Below are 25,130 nucleotides of genomic sequence, written 5' to 3' on the forward strand. Positions count from 1 at the left end.
GATGGTCTCGGACCCGGGAAAATGAAAGAGCAGAAGTTAAAACCAAAACCGCTTTTGAGCATGCGCAGATACGACATCTCCACTCAGTACACTGATAATGGAGAGGTCAGACTTTTGACCCCTATAACGGTCTTACTGAAACGTACGAACGAAAAAGGGTCATACTGAAATATAAGACCGAAAAAGGGTCATACTTCGATGTATGACCGAAAAACGGTCATATTTTATAGTTTGTCACAGGTAAAGGCTGATATACCCCTAAGCTCAACAATAGCCAGTCTCGCTGATGTCTGACCTTTTTTTGGTCATACATTTAATTATGACCGTTTTTCGGTCATACTTTTTATATCACCGGAAATCGGTCAGATGTCTCACCCTTCGAATTTCAGTGTGGCGTTTGCGCCAAAGCTGTTTTAGTTCTTCCTTCGGTCTTGGAGTTCCGGTTCAGATATTCTATGAAGTACCCAATCATGCTTTAAGGAGAGTGCCGCATCAGACATCATTTCAACAAATGCATTGTACGGGATGCAAATCCACTTGCATCGTTAAGTTTCTGACGCCATCTCTGGTTTTGAGATTCTTCTCGTTCACTGCATGTGCACAATTTTGTACGCGGCATCACAAGCGTAATCATGCAACCTTCTTTTCGTTCCCATTTGCACGTGCAACGCGCAAATTCGTAAGAAATTGAGTTCAAGTTTGAACCAAAAGAACTATGCACAAAATTGCGCGATGCCCAGTTCAGAAATTGCACGAAGGAATTATGTGTGTCTCGCCGACAACTAGAATGATTTAGTTGAGCCATGAGCGTAACTAAAGTGCCAACGAACCCCCTTCTCCATTCCGGGTGTCCATCACCTAAAACTCAAGTAAACGGATTGGGATAGAATTTTGAACACGTGTTCGGAACACTACTTTTGATGCACTCCACAAATGTTTTTGGCACTGGTTTTAATTTGAACAAACATATTGAGCACTGAATAGTTTATTATTCGTGCAGTCCACCCACCAAAAGTACGAAACGTAGACCAAAACTAAAAACACATTTGTGCAGTAAAAATGAGCGCCGAGGCATTGCGGTACCTCCGAAGTTCGTGGCCAAGCTTTCTAAAGTCCAAAAAGCTATCAAAGCTTGACCAAAATTTGGTCAAAGTTTAACTCCAGATTTGACAGACATGCACATGGAATTTCGTTCCCTGAGGTGCCGCAAGATCTGGGCACGTCTCGTCTTTCCCCTTCACAAATCTACCTCTTGTTCTAGCATCAATACTTTCTGATGGTTGGATGCACATGCACAAGTAAAACACTGTTGAAACGCCACCTTTTCTCCTTTTGAATTTGGCGGTCGGCTCGTGGCGCTTTGAGAGGTGGCGCGGCGGAGGTTTTCGGAACTGCATGGAGGTTGGCCGGTACGGTGTGACAGGTTGGCGATGGACACCTGGCTGCATTCCGATCTATTGTCTCCGACGCGCGTGCCCCCTCCCCTCCCCCCGCTGCAGTCGCCAGGATTCGGAGTCGAGGACCGGCAGCGCGCTCGGCCACTGGGGAAGCCTAGTGACCCCAAACGGCCCACTTCTCCGATGGAGGCAGGGAGTCGACCACTCAATTTTTCTCCTTTTGGATAAATTTTTATGCCACCGATACCGCAATGAAACATGGAACACAGCTAAAATATGTTCGAATTTGAAAATTTGAAAAAAAGTGTTTGTTGCTGCACGCCCGCAGAGAGCCACCTGTCAAGCCGGCTTGTGCACTTTGACAAGGGTAACGGAGATCGTTCGTATCGGCTGCCCCGGCATCTACACTGCCAAAACAGGCTGCGCTGACAATAACAAAATGCACATTGAGGATAGGACTTTGTCACCCGGATTTGGCCCTCATTTTTTTTGGCAAGTAGTTGACAGTGATCCTCTTCTCGGGAAAGTGCCATACTTTTAGCAAAGGAGATGAGAGGGAAGTATTGACCAAAACAGCCCCGGCTATACCCCGCGCGGCCCCAACGCTGCACCTCCCGGGGGTGATCTCGCACCTTCACCGAGAGGGAAAGAGACTGCGCTTGTTATGCCTGCCTTTCTTGGGTGAACTCACCTGCGTAACAGTGATGTCTTCCGAAGGAATTTGATGAGTCGACACGCGTTGAGGGCGGCGAGGAGCCCGGGAGCAAATGGGTTGATACAACCGGGGAATAACTTTTCAAGCCAGTGGCTACTACCGGCAGGCTCTGTCGCACTGGACTGGACGCTGGGCCACGCAGCGCAGACGTCGCGTGGATGACTGCAAGACCCGGAGCACGGCACTGAAGAGTCGTCCGGGCCGAACATCGACTAGCACCGCGTCAGTGTGAGAGTGGTCAGGTAGCCGGCACCTTTGCAGCCGTCGCACAGTGGAGGGTGGAGGGGGCCAAAATTCTTGACGCGTCTCGAGCTCCAGAGTCCCGCTAAATGGGTTTCGAACGGAGCGTGTGACCCTATCAACAGATATCCCCTTCTGGGAGCAATCTACAGTGGTGAGATCACACGTCCCACTGCGATAAAATGGTACAGTCAAAGCACGGAACATGTCTGTTCAATAATTTGCCTGGACCGTCCGTACCTGACCTAATGGAACATCTCTACTATTTTTGATTTGGTATCCGATTACATTAGTTCCTATGCAACAAGGACGGACGTTCCGTGCTTAATTCTTCTGCACATTCTAAGTACAATAGTACGGAATGATTTTATTGTATCGGTTTGAGCACCAGCACTCTAAACGCGTCTAGAATTCAAGCCGCCTCCGTCGTTCTTTTAACACCGTGTGCGTCCACTGTGCCTAAAAACAACAGTTAATCCCGTTAATTTTTTTGCCGGGGATTACTGTAGTTCAGATCACATGATTTACTGTGCCTGGCTACAGTATTTACTGTACCTGGTACAGGATATTCCGTACTCCACTTCTGTGGTACTGTAAATCCCGTACAAAGTACAGTAGATCCTGTAAAAAAGTACAGTGAATCCTGTAATCTGAACTACAGTGACAGCTGTACTAATCACTACAGGATTTACTGTGGTTTTTTCCAACAGTGTCGGTAACATCCGTCAAAGGTACGCAAACGGCCCCTGTTGCTGGGACTCCTGCAATACACGCTTAGGGGCCGTCCATAAAACACATAACGCTTTAAGAGGCCATTTTTGCCCCTCTCCCCTTTCCTATCAAACGTAGCGTGACGCTGCCGCGGGCCCCTCCCCTCTCCCTCGGTACGTTACGTAACGTATTGCTTAAAAGTCAAAAACGCGCAGACTAAACGTTCCAGGCACCGCAATTTCACGCATTTGACTTATTGGTAATTTTTATGGCTCTTGCGTGCCATCACGCTGGGCCGACCCCCCCCCCCCCCCCCCCGTGCGTTACGTATTTTGTGGACGGCCTGTCTTACTGTCTTACGAAGGGGATTCTTTGTAATATGGTGTTAAATCTTGGTACCATGGTGCAAACCCTTCGCAATTCAGCTGCTGGGCGCGCTCCGAAACTCATGAAGTCAGGTATTGACGCACTTGTGCTAGTGTGAATTAATAATTCTCAATTATTGAAACTAATACAAACTAACAATTTAACAAAAGATTACGCACAATACGGAAATCTTGTGTGTCTAATGTGTGTCTTACATTGTGTAACTAACATGCTCACGCCGTTCGGTCCCCGAGGACGTCGGCGGGCACCTCACAGAGTTACCGATGACGATGCGAGCATTTTGGACCTAGGTTCCGACCATTTGCTCAAAAGGCCTAATCATGACTTACTCGAATCAGGAATAAAAAATATTCTCGGTCAATAGGGGGCTGACCAAGACTGTTTTAAATTCCTGATTCGCGTAGATCTTGATCCAAAATGTCCGCATCGTCGAGAACGTGTCCACCGACGTCCTCGCGGACCTAAGAGGTTCTGACCTTGCATTTATGGTCGCTCGGACAACCTAGAGATAACCGAAAAAGTGCGTAGTTTTTCCTCGCAGTGTAGTTCCTCCCCGTGGCTGAAAGCGCCCATTTTAGTGGCCACAGCCGATTGCAACCAGCACCGCTGCGAGTTACTCCCCCACCCTTCTTTTGCCCCGAGCTGGTCTCACTTAATTCACGGCTTTAGCGTTTAGGTCGTCACTCCGGGCAAAGCATATTTCCCTGGTCGTAAGTGCATCTTGTTTGGAAGGCTGCGTAGTCTCCAGCTCGCCTCGTTGCAGAAAAGGCCACGGCTCAAAAACGAAAATTCCGCCCTGCCGAAGGTCGGCACTAAAATAAAGTATCAGCGTACAACAAACTGCAGGTGTTGTTATAAAAAAAGTCAATTCAAGTAGCACAGTTATTTATTGCTAAACAAGAGAAATGATGTATGAAGAAAAGACGGCGATCCTCTCAAAAAGCCAACGGCTCTCGATACTTAGATAATCATACACTGTTAAAAATGTTATGAATTTTCATTACAAATATGCATTGAAAATTCATGAACGCAATTAAATTTCATAGCGGCCATAAAATTTCATAAATATAATAAAATGTCAGAAAACATTCCATGAAACGTTATGATATCCCCTTAAAAAAATCAAGTCTGCAATGAAACGTCAAGAAATTTGATGAAAAGTCAAACGTGAAACTACAAATTTAGTGTGGTTCTGAAAATTTATAACCAAGATATAAATTTCATGTCGGTCTTTGACTTGTGATGGGCAGGTTTTGATGGCTCTTACACTGAAAAAAATTTTGTCGTAACTTAGCGACACATTTATTGCTAACTTTTTTAGCGACAAGATTTTTGTGGAACAAATAGCTTGTTAAACCGTAGGCGTATTGGAACTAAGGGATAATTTCACAACGACTTAATTGTAATAACGCCCCAAAAATAAACATCAACGACAAGTATTGAAAGCCCAAAGGTTTTTTGTAATGTCTGCGACAATATTCATAGAGAAATTTTTGTCGCTAAATTTATTTAGCAGGGTTTTTTTAAACTTAGTAATTTCCCTATGACTTAGAAAACAAAATAGATGATTATTCATAATTTGCTTTAATTGAGCAGATAATTGCAAAAGATGTTGTTTTCCCCATAAATTGTATCGTAAAGAGTGATGAAAGAATTTTGTCCTTCAACGACAAAATGTCGCTTACTAGACTCAACGACATTTGTTTCGCTTTGGTTATGTGAAATTCTATGTTTTGGAACGACTAAAATTTTTACTCATCTGATTATTTCTGTACAACCATTTTTTTAAAAGGCACATTGCCGGGTGGAAGGAGCTTCAGGTTTGACTGAGTTTGAAGCTAATCGTGATTCGGAAAATTCCTATGCTCTTCCCTGAGTAAATGTAGCGTGATAATATGAGTATAGTAAATCAAACGTCGCACCAAAAAAAAATTTTTGTATCAAAAGCAAACTTGGTCAATCCACTGCTCACATGGTGCGGCCTGTCAGCCACCTGGGCTCAAAATCAGGTTTCAAGAAGCTGCCGCTAGGTGGCGCTCGGAGTGCCGTGTTTGTGCACTTGTAAGTTTTGCCTATTCATTGAAGTAAAATCAATATTTTTTCAAAGTTTATCCGGGTTACCTAAGTGAATATCTACTCTAGACGTATGCTAAAAGTGTTAAAAAAAATATTACTCTGAAGTCGAGAAAAACGCAGAACCATGTTGCGACTCGCTGGCGCCTACAGTCGGCCATTGGGTTAGGTCCAGCGAGAGCCTCCTCGTGATCGTGGCACAATTTGCCACCAACACATCTCACTGAGTTACACTCTGGGTGAAACTCTATGTCTAAGATGGACTTAGCCCGCTTGCAATTTTTAGAACTGGTATTGAACTAAGAGTCAAGATACCGGTCGAGATTACATCACCCATTTATGAAATACAATACCACAATTGGAAATAAAATGTCAAAACTCGCATATGAATTTTCATTAACAATTTAATGAAGTTTCAAAACACTTTGCTATGAAATTTCATGGTGATTTTCTGCAATGAAATTTATTTCATTGCAGAAAATCGCCATGAAATTTCATAACAGAAAAGTGATAATAATTACATTAACATGTTATGAAATTTCAATCCGAATTTTTTAACAGTGTACATAAAAATGTATATAAATGTACATTACTTTTCCCCTTATATAAAGCCTACATAAAAGGTTTTTATAATTAAGTATAATCAAAGTCAACTAATGGTATTGTAATCAAGGAAATGTCAGTTCCAGTTTAACAGTATTTGAGTCACACAAACAAAGGTCAAACAAAGGGAGCCAAACTAGCGATTGGTTTTGCAACGTAAATCTGGTATTAAAACGAATTATTTTAATTACAGAAGTGGCTTATCGTACATCTAAAACTGCACCTATAATGAAACTAATCACAAAAAGGTCAATTTCTTTCAAACTCAAACAGTAATTAAAAAGAACTTTCTCAAACAACCATACGTCTTAAGCAATTCTTTTGGTCTACATACCCAGAAAACATCAATGTCAGTTCAACAGTATCCAAGCCGTAAGCAAAACTCCCCGAAGATATCAATTTTATAAGTTTTGCTACTAAAACTTTATCTCGATATGATTAAGTTTAGTTATAGAAGTGTCTGACATGTCTTAAATTGCTCCAATAATCAAGCAAACCACAACAAACGTCCGTTCCTGTTATATCAAGTCATTAAATGACTCATCCTCTCCGCTGTTACGATAACTTCTGAGTCGCTTCTGAGACAGACTTTGCCAGGACATATCATCACATTGCAAACTACGCACTCCAGGGTCTTCTTTCATATGTGAGTTCGAAGATGGCGTTTTAGACTTTTTTCGCGTGCGTTCGAAGGTGAACTCTGAGACTGCTACTTTGACTGCATTTCTTGTTGCAGATTGTGCACTCGTAAGGTTTCTCGCCAGTATGGATCCTGATGTGGAGTCTAAATTCGCCCACCTGGACAAACTTCTTGTGGCAAACCAAACATTCGAAGGGCTTCTCTCCGCTATGGTACCTAAGGTGCCTTGTAAGATGAGGATGCTGGTGAAATTTCTTGTGGCAAACTGAGCACTCGTAGGGCTTTTCTCCCGTGTGAATTCTTTCATGTACTTGCACATTCCGTTTATCACTAAACTTCTTGTCGCAAAACGTGCACCCGTAGGGCCTCTCCCCTGTATGCGTTCTGAGGTGCGTAACAAGATGAGGACGTTGTCTGAAGCTCCTCTTGCAGACTGTGCACTCGTAAGGCATTACCCCAGTGTGAGTCCTTAGATGAACTATGAGAGAGAACCTACCAAGTAACTTCACTGTGGCAAAAAGCTACGGAAAATCCTGTAAACAGCTTGTGGTAATTCTCCGTAGGCCCCTTATCAATATTCTCCGTAGGCTCTTACAGTATTTTCTGTAGGACCGCACAGTATTCTCCGTAATACCGCACAGTGATCTCCGTAGGACTATACAGTCTTCGAGGTCCTACGGAAAGACTGTGCGGTTTTACAGAGAATACTGTGCGGCCTACGGAGAATACTGTAAGAGCCTACGGAGAATATTGATAAGAGGGCTACGGAGAATCCTGGCAAAAAAATTAACGGGATTTTCCGTACCTTTTTGCCACAGTGTTCTTATTGCAAACCGTGCACTCAAATGGCTTATTCTCTTTATGGGTTGCGAGATGAACCCCCAGACAAGATTTGTGTGAAAATGCCCTGCTACAAATTGAGCATTTGTAAGGCTTCTTACCTGTGTGGGTTCGAAGATGAGTGGCAAGATAACCTTTTCTGAACGTCTTGTAGCAAATAGTACACTCGGAAAACATCTCTTCAGTGTGGGACTTACGATGGCTTGCAAGTCCACTTCCTGTACTGAACGCAATGTTGCAATCCTTGCACTGCAGTAGCTTCCCCCTATCGTGTGTTTTAAGATGGGCCTTCAGTTTCTGCTTAGAACTGATCTCCTTGTTACATACTGAGCAAACGAAAGAATTTTTGGCTGAATTGGTACTCAAGTGGGTAGCGAGAGCACTTCTTGAATTGAACGTCTGGTCGGAAACCGTGCACTCCGATTGCATCTCTCCAATGTGCGTTTCGAGGTGGGTCAAGAGACTACTCCTTCGGCCAAAACACGAATTGCAGACTGTGCATCTGAAGGACGGTTCTTCCGGACGGGCCATGACGTGTATTCGAAGGTCGTTTCAGAAATATCCAATGCGGCTGTCTTGTGTTCCTTGAAGGTGGACGGACAGCACGCAGAACACGAATGCAACTGAAACAGAAATCAGGTTGTTCATGTGACCTACTTGGGATGTAGTAGTAATCCAGGAATGTGACGCAACGTTCAGTCGGCAAACTACAGTAAGAGAAAAGGCGGGGCAAAACAGAACGCGCCCAAAGTGTCCAAAATTGCGTAACGTGAAATATGGACCACCCGTTATAGATCAATGCGACTCCGGAAGGACATGAAAAGTGTCCTTGCAGTCGTCCAGTCTTTGATCCGGTTTGTCAAATGGCGTTCGGATGTCAACCATCCGACACTGGAAAAACAAAGGCATAAAAATTAAGCCCTTGAGGGCATAAATACTCTTATGCCCTTGGAAAGGGCGTGAATGGTATAGGAATTTCAAGCAAAATTTTAATGCCCTTCCCAAATGCATTAACGATTTATGCCCTATAAGAGCGTAAATCGTTTACGCCTGTAGAGGGCATAATTTTAATGCCTTCACTGAGATTCCAAACGCTATGAGTATAGCAAGTATGGTGCAATGCAGCTGAGATATCGCACCATACGTGCTATGCGATAGCCATATTGCACCTTACGTGCAAATGCGTCCCGAAAATGCCCCATGCTATTGTATGGGAATGTGGAGGCATTGCACTTCATGTGCAATGCTACTCATAGCGTTTGGATTCTCAGTATTTGATTCACAAGTGGACTCTTTAAACTAACCTTTAGAAGCTCAGATCCTTCATCGAAATTATAGGGTTACAATCGTACTAAAAGATACCGTAAACCGGGGTAACTTGAGACAGCAAGGGTAACTTGAGACACTTCTGCTTTTCCACATTTTTGGAGCTGCCACTTGGCTCGGCACATTCCGAGGTCAAAACTGCCCTAGCACTTTTTTTTATACCTGTTTGGAAAGACGATTAAGCGTTTGAACGGCGGGTTAGGACCAAAGCTGGTCAGTTTTATAACGGTTTTCCAATTTTGGTAAATTTAACAGTTTTAGAGAAGTGTTACAAGTCTCCCTAGGTACTCGAAACACGTCTTCCTGAGACCCAATTGGCCGTAGTATTTTTCAACCCTATTAGTTCAACATTCTAAATGCAGCATTGGTTGAGGGAAACCCATCATTCATCGGGTAATACTGACTTTTATAGAAAATGGTAACTGTGCGGGGTGACTTGAGACACCAAATTTCATCGTATTTGACGGAAGCTGCGTGGCGTTACTTGACACTGGCACCTCCTTGTACTACAGGGTGGTTTAAAGTAACGGACCTCTCCGTTCTATGATCAAAATTAAGCCGCATTTGATCGGGAATCACTTTTTTAGTCAGAGTAGAGGGTCCCAAGTGGATATGCAGCTTTAAGTTGGAGTGTTTTCTCAACTACTCACAGACCACATGAGACATAATAAACCTTGAAGTCTCAAAAGATGGGGAATTTAATTACCTTTCCAACGAGCTAAATGTCATTGAAATCGGACAACTTATAGCCCAAGAACCGTCGATTTTTCGAAGAAAAACAACTGTAAAAATATAGTTAAAGGATTTTGAGTAAATTTTAAAAATTGACTAAGACGATGTACCTTTGCAGGAATGGACTTGTGTACGTAGAAATAAAGAAAATTGTCTGAACAGGTGTTAGGGTTAGATGTGAAATGAGAGAATCGCTGTACTTAGTTGACAGGGTTGTATGTGAAATGGGAGAATCGTTGCGCTTCTGAAGTGCCGTTATCCCTAAAATTACCAAATGTAACTTTGATGAAAAACTCTTAATATAAGGATCAAAATTCTACTAATATATTCCCCAAGTACTAATTTTTATTGGAAATAAGTTACATGTCTCAGAAAAACAGTATGGACTGGCAAAAACCCCACTTCCGTGAAAAAACAAAGTAACAAGCTAGGGCCCGCCCTTCCGTCGAACCGAGTTGCCCGCTCCGCTTCGCTGCGCCGGCAACTCGGTTCGACAGGGGGCCGGCCCAGCTTGGCCTGCCGGCGGCCTTTTCTCGGGCCTTCGGCCCTCGCATCAGGCCCAACTTGGCCAGTCGAAGGCCCGGGCCTTCGGCCCGCTCGCTCAGACACACCGTGAGCGGGTAAAAACAAAGTTATCGATGTACCATCGTGACTTAGGCCCGCCCTTCTATTCACAATAAGCAATAGTCCTTACACTTTTTACTCCAACTGTCCTAAGAAATGCCCATTTTTTATTTGTCTCTTCGCCCTCATTCTGAAAAAACCCGCATTTGCCATGCCCTGCAACTCCTTGCAATAGAGGCACAGCAGGAGCGCAAAAAGATCCGTCGCACTTTTTCCCTAACTCATGAAGGCGGGCTCCTGGCCCCCCCCTTTCCCCCCCCTCGTTGAAGAGGGCTTGCCAAGACCTATCCAAAACTTAAGTAAAAATTTTCAGTCGGTCGACCCCCCCTTTTTTTAATATCCTGATGTGACTAATAGACGAAGTCGGGCTCCTGGACCCCCTTTTCCCACCCCTCGTTGAAAAGGTCTTGCTGAGACCAATCGAAATCTGCAATAATTTTTTTTAGTCGGTCGACCCCCTTTTTTGAAGATCCTGATCTGGCGAACTTGTAAAAGCGGCCGATGGGGTCGGGACCAGGTCCATTCATCTTGTCTCGTCGCCCCGATTCCAAAAATACCCCTATGTGCCCTGCTAGCACCAATAATGGCGGAAATCCCCCTCCCGCTCATGTAAACCATGATGCACCTGCAGCAGCTCTTGTGCGAACCCCGGGCGGGATTTGCACCACCGGATTATTTGTTTGGACGGTACTCCTGAAGTACCCTCCAAATCTGGTTACTCTAGCTCAACTCCTTCCTTGTACACAGACGCCAACAAACAAAACAACAAAAAACACAACACAAAGGCAAATGCATAGGCCCTCCCCCTATTTTTTTAATAGAAGGGCGGGCCAAAAACTAGGTGTCTCAAGTTACCCCAAATGACGGGGTAACTTGAGACAACTTTAGAGGCCCCTTACTCTCATTTTAGGGGGACCCCCCCAAAAATTCATGGGGTCCAAACCAAATGTTATCATGTGAAATTAAACATAGTTGGGATTCGGGTTGGTGAGAGAAGTGTTGTGGACACACGGTCCAAAAAACGTGAAATATGGTCTCAAGTTACCCCGGTTTACGGTAAGACTCGTTCAAAATAAAATGCCCTATTCCCGAAAAAAACTCTAACTTCCCTTTGGCGCACTTACTCTGAGAGTCTGGTCTGTGGTATAGAGGCAGGGGGACCGTGCGGTGATCAGAAGCCTGCAGCGGTGTCGAATCGTCTAGAACAAGGCAAATACAAGTGATTATTTAACTTATTTGTCAACCTGTTTGTAGCTTGCCCGGTTCAAGGGAGACATGACCAACATGATGACAAACATGGTTCTTTCACATTGGTCAAAAAGAATTTCATAGAGGCTATATGGGATATTTTGACGGATCTCGGAACCGGAAGTTAAGATCAAAAGTCAGAACCATAACCGATTTAGAGCATGCGCAGAGATGAGACCACTCAAAGGCGTTTCCGCAGGAGCTGTTTTATGATGAAATTTTTCTCTTTGACCCCCGGTTCCGAAATTCACTAAAACATCTTAAGTGAAATACTTGTTTGGCAACTGTGAAAGAATCATGTTTGTCATCATGTCTCCGTTGAACCGGGCAAGCGACCAACAGGTTCACTTCCGGTTCAGGTATCCAATGAGATGCCCCACTGCTTTAGGAGCAGTGCCGAATCCGGAGAACATTTAAGTCTGGTAGACAATTGGCCTGGTACCACCGTACCTCAGCCAGTACGGCTTTCGGGGTACGGAGTACGGTTATTCATAACATAGGCTCTTATGGGAACACTGGTAAAACTAAAGCGTAGTATTACCCTCTGACTTCAAGCGTTATCAGTTTACGCTTGAAATCAAGCGTAACAGGCTCTTCCCCCAAGATTCCGCCTATCTAAATGCATGGAGGAATTTCCAGAGTATGCTTCATTTAAAGCGTAACGTCTTCAAGCGTAACTTCATGCTTGACTCAAGCATAGTTACGCTTCAGTTTTACCAGTGAACCACGGTATTTGGGAACAGTTGTTCTGAACACACTCTCATTCCAAGAACGTGACACCACGTTGAAACGAACGTTACAAAATGTCACGTTCGTCTGAGCATTGTGTCACATCCGTTCGGATACGAATTGGCCAAAAATCAGCTTGTTCACATTCAAACGAACGTGACACAATGCTCAAACAAACGTGACATTTTGTCACGTTTGTTTCAACGTGATGTCACGTTCCTGGAAGGAGAGTGCACCGTGAGGTACGGTCTACTTGTACCTTTTTCCTTGAAATGTACGGCTTCTTTAACAGTGTACTTCCGCCAACATGGCGTATGTGTGCTTCCGGTTCAGGATGTACAAAAGTACCCTATTTGTTAGAAAGTGACGACTCAAACTTTCACATAGTGAGGGTGAACTCACCTGCGTAACAGTGAAGTGTTACGAAGGCTCTTCACGCAGTTGGCGATGGGGCCTGGGAGGAAATGCGTTGATTCAACCGATGGGTCTTCGAGCCGGTGGTGACTAGCGGCAACAGACGTCGCGTGGATGTCGGCTACACTCGGAGCACGGCACTGAAGAGTCGTCCGCGCTGAGCCGAAGGTAGCGATCGGACCGATTCCCTCCACAGGGCCGCGGGAGGGGGAAGCGCGCGGGCGGATGCGGGCGGACTCCTTATCCGAGGAGGAGGGGCTTGTCTCAACGGTCTCAAGGGTGCGGGGCTCGATTTTTAGCAGATGACACCTTTTATTCCTGTACTTCAAAACAGACCTTAAACTACAAGACATAAAGGTGTCAGCTAGCTTTTTATTTATTATCGACTCGCACCGCTTCAGTGTGCAGCCGTCACCTTTATCAGCCGCCGCTCGTTAACCAGAAGGCCGGCGGAGGCGACCAAAACTCTTGCCCAACACTGAGATTCCGAACGCTATGATGTTGTACGTATGGTGATGTGCACTGAGATACGGCACCATACGTGGAATGCCACAGCCATATTGTACCATACGTGCAATTGCGTCCCGACAAGGCCCAATGCTAATGCATGGGAATGGGAAGCCATTGCACTTCATGAGCAATGCTTTTGCATTGCACTAATTGACGCTATATTCATAGCGTTTTGGATTGGACAATTGCCCCCACCCCTGCCCCTAGATAGCCGCCTGAAAGGTAGGCAAAAAGCACCAATTTGCCCCTGTAAGTAGGCAAAAAGTGCTAGTTTGCCCCCCCCCCTCCCCCCGCGGCCGACTCTGGATCCGCCACTGAGTTCTGAACTACGAGGACAAGCAAATTAGGCGCAAGTGTTTGAACAAAATAGCAAAACGCGATCTGTGCCCCCTTGACCTTCTACTTTCGTTTGTGTTCAGTAATTTACTTCCTTTTTGGAATTACACGAGCGTCCGACTGGCGAGCAGCCCCCTGCCTCACTCAGAAGAGGCCGTGTTATTCGGGGGCGGGGCGTGGCGCTGTGAGCTTCTGCGTCTATAATTACTGGGGCCGACAGAAGGGGTGGCCGGCCGGCCGGCTGGGAAAGGGGGGGACATGGGAGTGACCCGAATATTGCGTGACTTTTGCCCTCCTCCTCTTTCACTCGTTAGTCTTCTTCGTCGCACTCATAACTACTTTTGCGCCCAGAGCGCCGACCGGAGTTTCCACTTTCACTTCTCTCATTTTCGCTTTCTGCACTCTCTCTCTCTCTCTCTCTCTCCTTCCGCACTCGAGTGGGCGTGGGGCTGCGCCCTCATACATCCTCGGCCGGGTGGAAGTGGGCCAAAACGGTTAAATTGAGGCCTTTGTGGCGGGGCAACGCCACTCGGCCTCGCCCGGCCCTACAGCCTCAAGTCACCGGCCGGCGGAACGGCGGCGTGCGTCCCGGGGTTTTACAGCATGCCGCCGTTGTGTTTGACCAGTGAACTAGGCCACACGACTTGCGCTAGTTTCGGACAATGAAATGAAAAACAAATAAAATGTCCTGCAGACCGGATGTCATTGCGTGTTCAGCTTGTGGAGGCTCATTTGCATGTAAATTTGTAGTTTTGACTGGTATTTATGATGATTAAAATTCAATCATAATGCGAGGTAGACGTAAATGTTTCCTATTTCCATTCGAAGAGCTAGTTAAATGGAAGCACAGCTTTTCATTTCTTGTAGTATTATTTTATGTAACGTTGCGCGAAGACGGTTTAAAAATTGATTTTGCTGCTCTCAATCTTTTAAACAATCCTCCAGTGAATTGGTGAAACACAAGCCAAATACGCAGCATCGCTTCGGAATACGAAGGAAACGAATGCATTGCAAGATAAACCTACGAAGAATTGCGTTGAATTGAGAACGAAAGTCCTTCAAAATACGAAGTATTTCTTCACAAACGAAGCATTTAATGCCTTCATCTCCTTCGTAGCTACAAATCAGATGCTTTTAGGCCTTTTTTGGATTCTAAATGCAACGAATGTGACACGGTACTCAAACAAACTTCTCGCGATTCACGTGGAGTTTCCAACCTCCTTGAAAAAGTGGGGAGATTTTCGGTGTTGCATTCATCAACACATTAGAAGTCAAGCCTGCCTACCTCCCACATGCACGCACGCCCAGCTTTTTCCTCGTGACGTCCAATCGCACTGCGCAAACATGTTTTGCATTGTACTTCCTAAATTACGAACGCCTCCACTGGACTGAGCCGAGGCTATGCTGTTGGCGTTGACACGGCTCGTGCAGCACAGCAACGCCCCTTGATTGTCGAGCACTGCGAAAAAAATTCCGCAGATTGCTACGGAAAATAGAGTACGGTAGAAGAACGGACCTTCCGTACTGGTTCTCAGTAGTCCGCATAAGCATCTAATGTCGCAGACGTGCGGAGCCGTAGCTGGTAAAGTACGGACGGACGGTCCAGGTAAAGAATTGACCCGACGGCGTTTCGTACTCTTTCCGACTACTCGACCTGCCCCTCTCGATCCTGCTTATCCTGCTTCGAGTTTGCTCTACATTGTGTTTCTCTTTCATTGTGCAATAGAACAGTTGAACATCGAAACCTTTAAGTTCATCTTCTTTAAAATATTCGTGACTCCTTGTACATAAAGAAATATCTATCGATACGACACTTGGGATATGATTTGTTGGAATGAGAGTGTAGTACGTTGCGTTGCGTATGCTCCAAATGCTGCGAGGGTGTCTCAACGTTAAACCCAAACGCGGAACTATTCCCGCGCGAATCCTGAGTAAGTGATTCTGTTACGGCGGCCCCACCCCTGCCCGTGCGGCCCGTGCTGGCGGCACACATGTGGTCGCGGCGCACTGCCTTGGGCGCGCCAGACCCAACGCATTTCCCCCTGGCGCGGCCGCATGGGGCCTCTGATTGAATCCGACCTTGATTTCGGACCGCCTCGGTTTGCATGCCATTTCACCGGCAGCTTGTCACGACTGGGCCAGAAAACCGGTGCAGGCGGCCAAACCTCCAGAGGCGTTCTTAAGCTCAATGGGACTCGAACCCAGCCATGGACTCGACCCCACCAATGGATACCTCGTTCGGAGAGCAATCCATTCGTGGGGTCTTATGTTGGATTTGAGTCCCATAAAGAGACTGTGGAGCCGCCGGCGCCGGTCTTCTGGCCCACTGTGTGGCGTCGGGGCGTCTGTGCAGCTCACGCAAACAGCCCGGCTGCTGAGTGCCACTGGCAGGGTCTGGCGCTACCTGAGTGGCTTTGTGACCGTCTGTTAGGTCCGACAGAGTGACCGTCGTCCGCTGTCTTGTTTGCGGCTTGCGTAGAGGCCGGCGCAGCTTTGCTTAAACTCAGTACCCACGCTGAAATATCATCCACGTTTTTGTCATAAAGTGACAGCACATTATCACAGTGTACCTACCAGGCGCCGCCTGGCGGGTAGCATACCAGTTTCCGGAATGGTGTTAGTGGCTGCAAGTTCCGCGCACCGTTCAGGAGATGGCCAAGCGCCAGCCACAGCGCCACAGCAACCCGGAGCGCTCGGAATGGCTACCTTGCGCAGAGGTACTCGTCAGACAAGGCATCTGTAGTTTGCGATTGAGGTGTCACACTGGTAAAACAAAGGCGTACTGTACACTGAGGAGTCATAATCACGACTAAAATTTTAGACGAGGTAACTTTATCGCTCAAATTTGGGTCAGGAAACTAACCACACCCAAATTTCAGCTAGCGTATTGTCGAGCTATACGATATTTCCCTTATCACCCAAATTTGGGTGAAAAAACGATCCTCACCCAAATTTGGGTGAGGAAGTAAGTATACCTTGCCCAAAATTGGGCATTGATCAAGGCTTTTTCATCCTCAGTGTACTAGCGTACAGTCCGCTCTCCCTTCGTGAAGTGATAGCAATCCGAGGAGATGGTTTTGCCATGCATCGGCAATAATGCAGTGGCCACTATCGGGCGACAGGGGCTCAACCTGGCCGTGCCGGGCCGACTGCCCAGTTCCATTAGCGCCTGCAGCGCGGGCCAGCCCGCCGCGGCCGTCAGTGTAGCGGGCAGGCCTACCCCGCGGTCCGCAGGGGCCTTGCCGCCCTGGCAGCGCGACCAACACGCCTACCCCATGAAAGCGGGAACGCCACCGACATTCTCGCTTTGCATACTTGCCAATTTTTTTCCCCTCCCAAACAAACTGTAAAGCCCACACGAGTGTTTCTGATTCGTCTCCTTCCCCCGTCTGCACTGAAAAGAAATTTGCTCCCACTTGAGGAGCAAATACTCCCTCTTGAGGAGCAAATACTGATGAGACATTTTTATCGCCTTCAAATGATCACAAGTTGAGAGCAATTTTCATCAAGATTCTAATTGTTTGGACGTGACAACACTTCAACTGGTCACGTTACTTTTTTACATGACATTTTCATGAAGATCCTATAGTAGTCCCGTCAGGCACTGAAAGTAATTTGCTCCGACTTGAGGGCTACAGTATTCCCTCTGTAAGTCCGCACAGTCTTCTCCGTAGGACCTGGAAGACTGTATAGTCCTACGGAGATCACTGTAAGGTCTTACGGAGAATACTGTGCGGTCCTACGGAAAATACTGTAAGAGCCTACGGAGAATATTGATAAGGGGGCTACGGAGAATTACCACAAGCTGTTTACAGAATTTTCTGTAGCTTTTTGCCACAGTGGTAAATGAACAAGACAAATGTCATAACGCACTCTAAAAGTCTTATGATGAAGATTCTCCATATTGTGGTGAAAATTCTCCATATTATGGTGGTGCAGCTGACTTCGTAGCTTACAGTTCAAAATTCATTGTACCTTACGAATATTGTCGATTTTTTATTTTTTTTATTTTTTGTATTATGGAGGATATTGCCACCATAATATGTTAATACAACCTTTCACCGTAGGGACATTTAGAGTACGACTTTCTCAAGCAAATAAGCCTTGAAACCTGAAACCTTGTCATTCAGAGACAAACAAAATTTTCACGGCGTGGCCGAGTTGCAGCGTGCAGCGGAGCCTGTAATTTGAACGAAGTCCGAGTTCCAACACATTAGGACGCGAATAATAAATCTTCCAGCGTCCCTTTTTTCATTCTTTTTATCAGTGTCGTGGCAGCTGTGAGTGCTGCAGTGCAGTGGCAAAAGCGCGGAGCACAAAGCGCGTGGCTGTGTGCATCCTCGGGGATGCGCGTCGCATTCCAGCGTGGAGGCAATCCCCCGGCGGGTGGGCTACGAGGCCCTGCCGACGTCGCACAGTGGGCCAGAGGACCGGCGCAGGCGGCCGACGCGTTTTGAGCTCCAGAGTCCCTTAAGAGGACTAGAACCAAACGTGTGACCCCACTAATGGATTGCTCTCCACACGAGGAATCCAATGGTGGGGTCACAAGCCCGGTTCGAGTCCGCTGTTTAGCGACTATGGAGCTCAGAACGAGTCTGGAGTCCAGGCCACCTGCACCGGTCTTCTGGCCCACTGTGCCCCGCCCGCGACACAGCGGTGCGAACACCACTTCTCCCCAAAACACTCTAAATATCTTCATGTACTTTCATTGTTCGAGATGAATTCGTCACGATTGCTCGGATACGGTGTCACATTCGTTGTGACGTAACAAGGCCGTTCAATTATAATGCAAATTCGTTTGATCGTGGATCAACGTTCAAAGGAATAAGACATTAAAATTCAAACGAACGTGACAGAGTTCACATTCTTAAGGAATACGTCGTCTCAGTCGTTGAATAAAAGACTGACTGCGTACTTGAACACTTCCTGGTGGCTCCTTTGCAGATTTACACCCCGCCAGTTCCCCTTTATGCTGCTTCTTTCCTCCGAACGAACGTCGGCGCTGCTGTGAACAGACAAGCTCAACGCGCCATCTTCATACAACGAAGCGCTCGGGAAAATGATTCTTTCTTTACAAAAAATGGGGGAGGAGGGGAAAAAAACGTTTCGCGAAATAATAAGACTTACAGCGGGGCGGGGACGTGGCTACAGCTAATGACCGCAGGGAAAACGAGAGAGAGAGAGAGAGAGAGAGAGAGAGAGAGAGAGAGAGAGAGAGAGAGAGAGAGAGAGCAGAAGAAAGGCGAGGGCGGGAACCTCGTAGTCGGATTGTGATGGCCGGGCTTGAAGCCAAAGGCATGCCACTGGCAGGGTGTAGCAAGAGAGAGAGAGAGAGAGACTTGACCTTGGTGCTGGTAGCGACCACGACATGTGGAACCAGCACGCTGGTTTCGAACGGTGGCATTTGTCGCATTGTGGTCTCTGTCGCACTCAGGAGGTGCTCCGTAAGAGAGAGAGAGAGAGAGCAGCGAGGCGGTAGTGTTCGGAATCAGCCAGCAGCAATAGCAACCAATGCCGCCAGAAAGGAAACTCGTTACTTTTGAAACGCGAGGTCCATGCTCGGACTGGAACTCACTCGGCCAAGATAAACAGGACCGAGGCAGGGGAAGCATGCAAAGGGAGCGCGACGGCATTTCCGCTGCAGACTTCCAGTGGCGGCCACGCCGGCCACGACGGCCAGTGTGAAAAAGATCTGTTCGTGCTCAGCCCCGACGGCTTTGGTTTATGTATTCTCCTCGTGACGAACAGTTCCACACGGATGGAAAGAACGAGGCTGCATGAAGCTGCAACGGCCCACAGTGGACCAGAGGACCGGCCAGCTCTTAGACTTAGAGTCGTGACCCCCCCAATGGATTGCTATCCGGACGCGTCCGGGATTCTGACCACCTCCACCTGTGTTCTGGCCCATCGTGCAACTGCACTGTGCCAGAAACTAGGCTCATTTTTACCTATTTTTATCCAAAAGAGATCTCTTTTGGTTCTGTCTGTTTTACCCCTTCAGCTTGGCACGCACACGTACTCACCCTATCGGCGGTTTTCCCTAGACTCTTTCAGCCTTGGCCGGCTTTGACGAATAAAATCTTCACAACTTCGCGTCGATATTGATGTACAGATGGGTTCTGTAAATACTCTCAGATGAGGAAAAAAGGAAAATTCAGTTATGGCTTGTCGATGCGCCGAACGAAAGAGTGTCTCGCGTAACTTTTTCCCCACGCACCGATAAACGGAACTTTGGGAGGCACAGCCCGTCGCTAAGTAGCAGCGACGCTGAAGAATGGGTGAATCCGCGGCGCGCTTCTTTACACCTCCCCCCCCCCTTTCCCCCTTCCACTTTCGCGACAGATTGCTCCCGGCAGTGTTGCCCTCGCCAGACATACCCTTTTCCCTTCCTCCGGACGGTCGTTGGGGCCGACGGATCTCACTTGCGCTCTACAAGCGGGCCAGTTTTTTTTCGTGTTTTTCTTATCACTCGTAGTCAGCGAGCGGTACACACAAACAACGACATTCCATTTCCTGACAGCTTCCCTCCGTGACAATTTCTCTTTCAAAATGCCGTGAAATTTGATATATCAAGTCCCCGTCGTAGTTAATTTTGTCCGTGGCTCACACTATGAACACAATTTTGTACGAGATGTCACGAGCAGATCAACGATTTTCGTTCACGAAAAACGGTACACATTTTTCTACTTTCGTGCAAAATCACACCCTGAAAAGCCTACGAAGTAATTTGAGTATGGAAGGTACAAACTGTTTAGTTTGTTATACGTAGTTTGAACATTGTTCAGTATTTTCTTTGTAAGCTCTTAAGGGGGCAGTCTCGTCCCTGTACCCTTTTTAGGAGGGTTTTCCCCCCTCTTTTGATGATGATTTTTGGCTGAGCGATAGCGAAGCCTGTTACTCCAGTGCGGTTGAAAAGTTTTGTCTGTCTGTCTGTCTGTGTGTCTGTGTGTGTACACTACTCCTCCTGAACGGCTCGGCCGATCTCGCTGAGATTTTGCAGGCTCATTAGGTATGTTCCTGGCTCGGCACACGCGAAATTTCACTATCCTAGCTCACGTGGTTCAGTTTTTATAGCCGAAAAACACATAAAAAACGGCGAAAAATCGAGTTTTCTGCACGCACATTACTTTCGGATTACTTGTGTCGTGAAGGAAGGGGGGTCTGGGGGGCGGAGCCCCCCAGCCCAAAATCGCTTTATCTGTAGATGAAGCATCTCTATCTATAATGTAGGGGGGTCTGGGCCCCCAGCATGCAACAAGTAACCGCCGACGGACAAGCCAATGCCTGCCGAAGGCAGGCTAGCGCCGCAGGCCAAGGTACACTGTCAGAAAAAAAGTCCGTAAATTTACGGAGAAAGTTACTCTAATTTTGGGAATGGAGGCTCCGTAAATTTTCCATATTTTTACGGAGATTTTCCGTATTTTTACGGAGATGAACCGCATTTTTGCAGAAATAAACGCATTTTAACGGTTTACTTCCCTCCTTCCACCTTCGATGTTAATGCAAACAGTGTCCTTTGAGACGAAAGTGATATTCTCCAAAACTGTTAGAGGATCCGCTTGACCACATGCCATTAGGATCGGATAAATAAACGGAAACCCAAAGGCGAGGTCGCTTTAGGGAAGGCGTACTCTTGGAACACCTAATCAGTTGGTCACCCAACCCATCGATAACGTGAATTAGTCTGTTTTTTTTTATAAGTAAGGCTTCTATTTCATTTATATACATAACTTCCATATTTTTACGGAGAAAATCCATAATTCAAAAAAACGGAGATCTCCGTAAAAAAAAATGGACAGTCTCCGTTAAATTTCCGTATTTTTACGGAGTTTTCTGACAGTGTAGGTACGCCAGGCGCGGATTGGAGGAACAGGCCGCGAGACATCGCGAAGCCTGTTACGACAAGACGCGGTCTGGCGTAAACCTACCTTGTTTAAATATACCTCTTAGAGACAAACGGTAAAAACCAAATAAAAGAACGAAATTTTTACAACATTTTCAAAGAAAAAAAATTTGTTTTGTCCTCAGTTGTAAGGGACACTCGTGTAAATCTTGTCAGAATGTCAGAGAGCTGTCTGAAAACCTGATCAAAATTCGCGCACCTCTGAAAGCTGAAAACATCTGCTGACAGTCTGTAGAACTCAAACCGTCGATATCAGAGTAAGTTTTCAGAATTTCAGCTTTCAGAGGTGCGCGAATTTTGATCAGGATTTTAGACATGTGTCTGACATTCTGACAAAATTTACACGAGGGGAGTTGTAGGGAATGCAACAAAAGCCGACAAAACATACAAAATTTCACTGCGCGACATTTTTCTCCGGAAGTTCTTAACGTTTTGGCAATCGGTTTGCGGCATCTTGAAGATGAAAAAATCCTCTTTACTTTAACCTACAATCGTCCATATAGCCCAAGGATTACACTTTTTAAAACGTAGCCAATAACCTATACAAACTTAGGAACGGTTTTAATTTAGGTTTTCCTTGGGCTACATGGACGATCGTAGGTTTAAGTAAAGAGAATTTTTTTCATCTTCAAGATGCCGCAAACCTATTGCCAAAAAGTTAAGAACTTCCGGAGAAAATTGTCGCGCAGTGAAATTTTGTATGTTTTGTCGGCTATTGTTGCATTCCCTATGACTCCCTTACAACTGAAGACAAAAAAATATTTTTTTTTTTTGAAAATGTTGTAAAAATTCTGTTCTTTCATTTGGTTTTTACCGTTTGTCTCTAAGAGGTATATTTAACAAATCATCGTCATCATAAGAGGAAGGGAAAACCCCCCTAAAAAGGGGTACAGGGACGAGACTGCCCCCTTAAAATACTTTGTTTGGACGTCTCGTACAAAATCTGTTCGCAAAATTCGATTGAAACGAAAGTCCTTAAACTGTCCTGTAAACGCGCGGCAAAAAAAAAGCAGTGCGTGGAAGTTCCTCGCTGAGGACTCACTCGGTAAATGACTGTTTGTTTGGTATTGCGTTCCAGGAGGACAACGGGAGATCCGGAGCGTCGACAAGATGACCATCGCCACGTACGACCAGAACCGGCAACGCAGCATGAAGCGGGCCATGAAGAAGTCGCGCTGGATCGCCGTGGTGATCGTGTGCGCCTACCTCGTGTCCTGGCTGCCCTACTACATCACCATGCTCGTGTACTTTCTCTCACCCGACCAGGAGCAGGTTCGTTCGGTTGATATATCGTTGAGGTCACTGATTGGCATTTATTAAAGCCATAAACGAAATCCCCTAACAAAAATTCCGATAAAAATGTCGCAGGAATAATTGTTAAAAAAATTACTAAACCTTTTGAGGAATGCATCACATTTTCCGTTTTGAGTCACTTTTTTGAGTATGTTGCCCGGTCAAAATGTCACATCTATTCAAAGCGAAGCGAGTTTCGTCCGGTACTAGGTACGCTCCTTGTCCCAAAGATGCTCGTTTAACGTTGTGAAATATTTCGGCTCCCGATTATTTGTGAGTCCATAACATTTTCAGGGTGTCCTCCACAGATCGATGCATTGAAAAGACACGAATCAGGATGGAAGGTCCCTGACTTGCGGCTTCCCTCTGTGAAGGATGGGCGTAAAGAGAAAAGCCTTCAATTTTTTGGCTGAGCGATAGCGAAGCCTGTTACTCCAGTGGGGTTGAAAAGTTTTGTCTGTCTGTCTGTCTGTCGGTCTGTCTGTCCGCACTACTCCTCCTGAACGGCTCGGCCGATCTCGGTGAGATTTTGCACACTTCTTAGGTATGTCCTTGGCTCGGCACACGCGAAATTTCACCATCCTAGCTCAACTGGTTCAGTTTTTATTGGCGAAAAACACCTAAAAAACGGCGAAAAACAGAGATTTCTGCAGATAGACCACTTCTGTCTTGGAGAAAGGGGGGTCTGGGGGGCGGAGCCCCCCAGCCTCGACAAGTTAAAAAGTGACAAGGGTCAAGATCGTGTTATCTGTAGATAAAACAACTCTATTTACAATGTAAAAGTTAAAAAATAACCGACAACGGACAAGCCATTGCCTGCCGCAGGCAGGCTAGCGCCGCAGGCCAAGGTAGGTACGCCAGGAGTGGATTGGAGGAACAGGCAGCGAGACATCGCGAAGCCTGTTACGACAAGACGCGGTCTGGCGTAAACCTACCTTGTTTTATTTACTCTTTGAAGTTTGCATAAGAAACCTTACCGAATGTTGACATGAAATCATGCCGTGCTCTGGCCAGAGCGCCAGAGGACTGATTCCACGAGTCGTTTTTCGTCGCTGTCTCCCTCGCACTCATCGGGTGTCCCGTATCGATGCGAGAGAGACAGAGCGACGGACACGACCCTCCGAATCAGTCTGCTGGCTCCGGGGCCGAGCAAGAAAGGCCGGAAGTCGAAATGGAGCGAGTGACGTCATCGCGTTAATGCCCACTCCACTTCATCTGTCCTGTCGCCCTCCTCGCTATCAAATGCCAGGCGTCCCTAATGGCAACAATTAATGAAGACGCATGGCCCTAACCAATCATTTATCAAGCGATCGCAGCCACTTTGAAACACTGCGGCGTCCTTTCGAGGCTGTGCGGTTCACTACACTGTGGGAAAAAATCATAGTAAAGCCTGTAGTGATTAGTACAGCTGTCACTGTAGTTCAGAGTACAAGATTTACTGTACTTTTATAACAGGATCTACTGTACTTTGTACGGGATTTACTGTACCACAGGAGTGGAGTACGGAATATCCTGTACCAGGTACAGTAGATACTGTAGCCAGGCACGGTAAATCCTGTGTTCTGAACTACAGAAAATCCCGGCAAAAAAATTAACGGGATTCACTGTGTTTTTTTCGCACAGTGTACGTCACGTAGTGGGTGTCACTTGCTCATTGTTTTTTCTTCCCTCAACTCGGTTCCGCTCTTTCCTTGGGCCTTTCCAAGCCTTCGTCATCAATATTCGTAGGTTCAGAAAAAAGAGCGCGTTGTGAAAACCCTTAACGCAACAGTATTACCACTTATGGATGGCTGAAATTTATAATTAGCATTGAAACTACCAAGGGACAAAACTTAAGGGGGGAGACTCGTCTTTAACACAAAAATTTTAACAAATTTCAGGCTTAAATAAAAAATGTTTCCAATAGATTTGAAGGTTAGTGGGGTTTTCCAATAAAAAGCTGGTTCTTTAATCTTGATTTTGAAAAAAAAAGTTTGTCTCTAGGCCCTATGACCTAGAATCTGTGATATTTCTACTAAAACACTAAAATGCGCCAAAAATTCACTGCGCGCATGATTTTTGGAGAATGCGGCATCATATCATAAATGTCTTTGTTCCTCCCTCAAGAAGACTCCTGGCACTCTAGATTGAACTAGAATGATTGAAATACCTCGTTCCTAAGTGCCTGAAATTTACATTTTTAAGTGTATTAAAAAAAGCCTTTAAATTTAGACATTTCAATAATTTTTATCGGGCACTTCTACTGGGCCGATTGAAGATATCCTAGTTCAGAGTGACGGTCTTATAGAGGCCAAACATAGGAAAAATTATTGGGTCGAAACAATCAACGGTCTGGCTCAAATCGTGCGCGCAAGACCCAAAATATTGCAATTGAGTAAAATGGCTTCAAAGTTCGAACGGTCTAACCTA

General features: G+C 46.0%; 2 protein-coding genes across 4 annotated transcripts in view; one reads left to right on the forward strand and one right to left on the reverse strand.

The window, feature by feature from the left end:
- Window positions 1-25,130, forward strand: part of LOC117642807 (gonadotropin-releasing hormone receptor-like) — a 53,642-nt gene that overhangs the window by 22,293 nt on the left and 6,219 nt on the right. Inside the window, exon 3 of the mRNA XM_034381373.1 lies at window positions 22,507-22,700. Within this exon, the coding sequence (XP_034237264.1) occupies window positions 22,507-22,700 (194 nt within the window). The remainder of the gene's footprint in view (window positions 1-22,506; window positions 22,701-25,130) is intronic.
- Window positions 1-25,130, reverse strand: part of LOC117641541 (zinc finger protein 239-like) — a 40,508-nt gene that overhangs the window by 13,958 nt on the left and 1,420 nt on the right. The window contains exons 1-2 of one of the 3 annotated variants that reach the window (XM_034378976.1): window positions 13,073-13,100; window positions 12,668-12,997 (exon numbers count right to left, since the gene is read on the reverse strand). The exons of 1 other annotated variant lie outside the window; for it this stretch is intronic. The gene's annotated coding sequence lies outside the window, so the exon portion shown is untranslated. Of the gene's footprint in view, window positions 1-12,667; window positions 12,998-13,072; window positions 13,151-25,130 lie in introns of those variants that run through there. One more of the 3 variants, XM_034379011.1, reaches the window with a different exon arrangement.

This window comes from Thrips palmi, unplaced genomic scaffold (genome assembly GCF_012932325.1).
Source record: "Thrips palmi isolate BJ-2018 unplaced genomic scaffold, TpBJ-2018v1 HiC_scaffold_1, whole genome shotgun sequence".
NCBI lineage: Eukaryota > Metazoa > Arthropoda > Insecta > Thysanoptera > Thripidae > Thrips > Thrips palmi.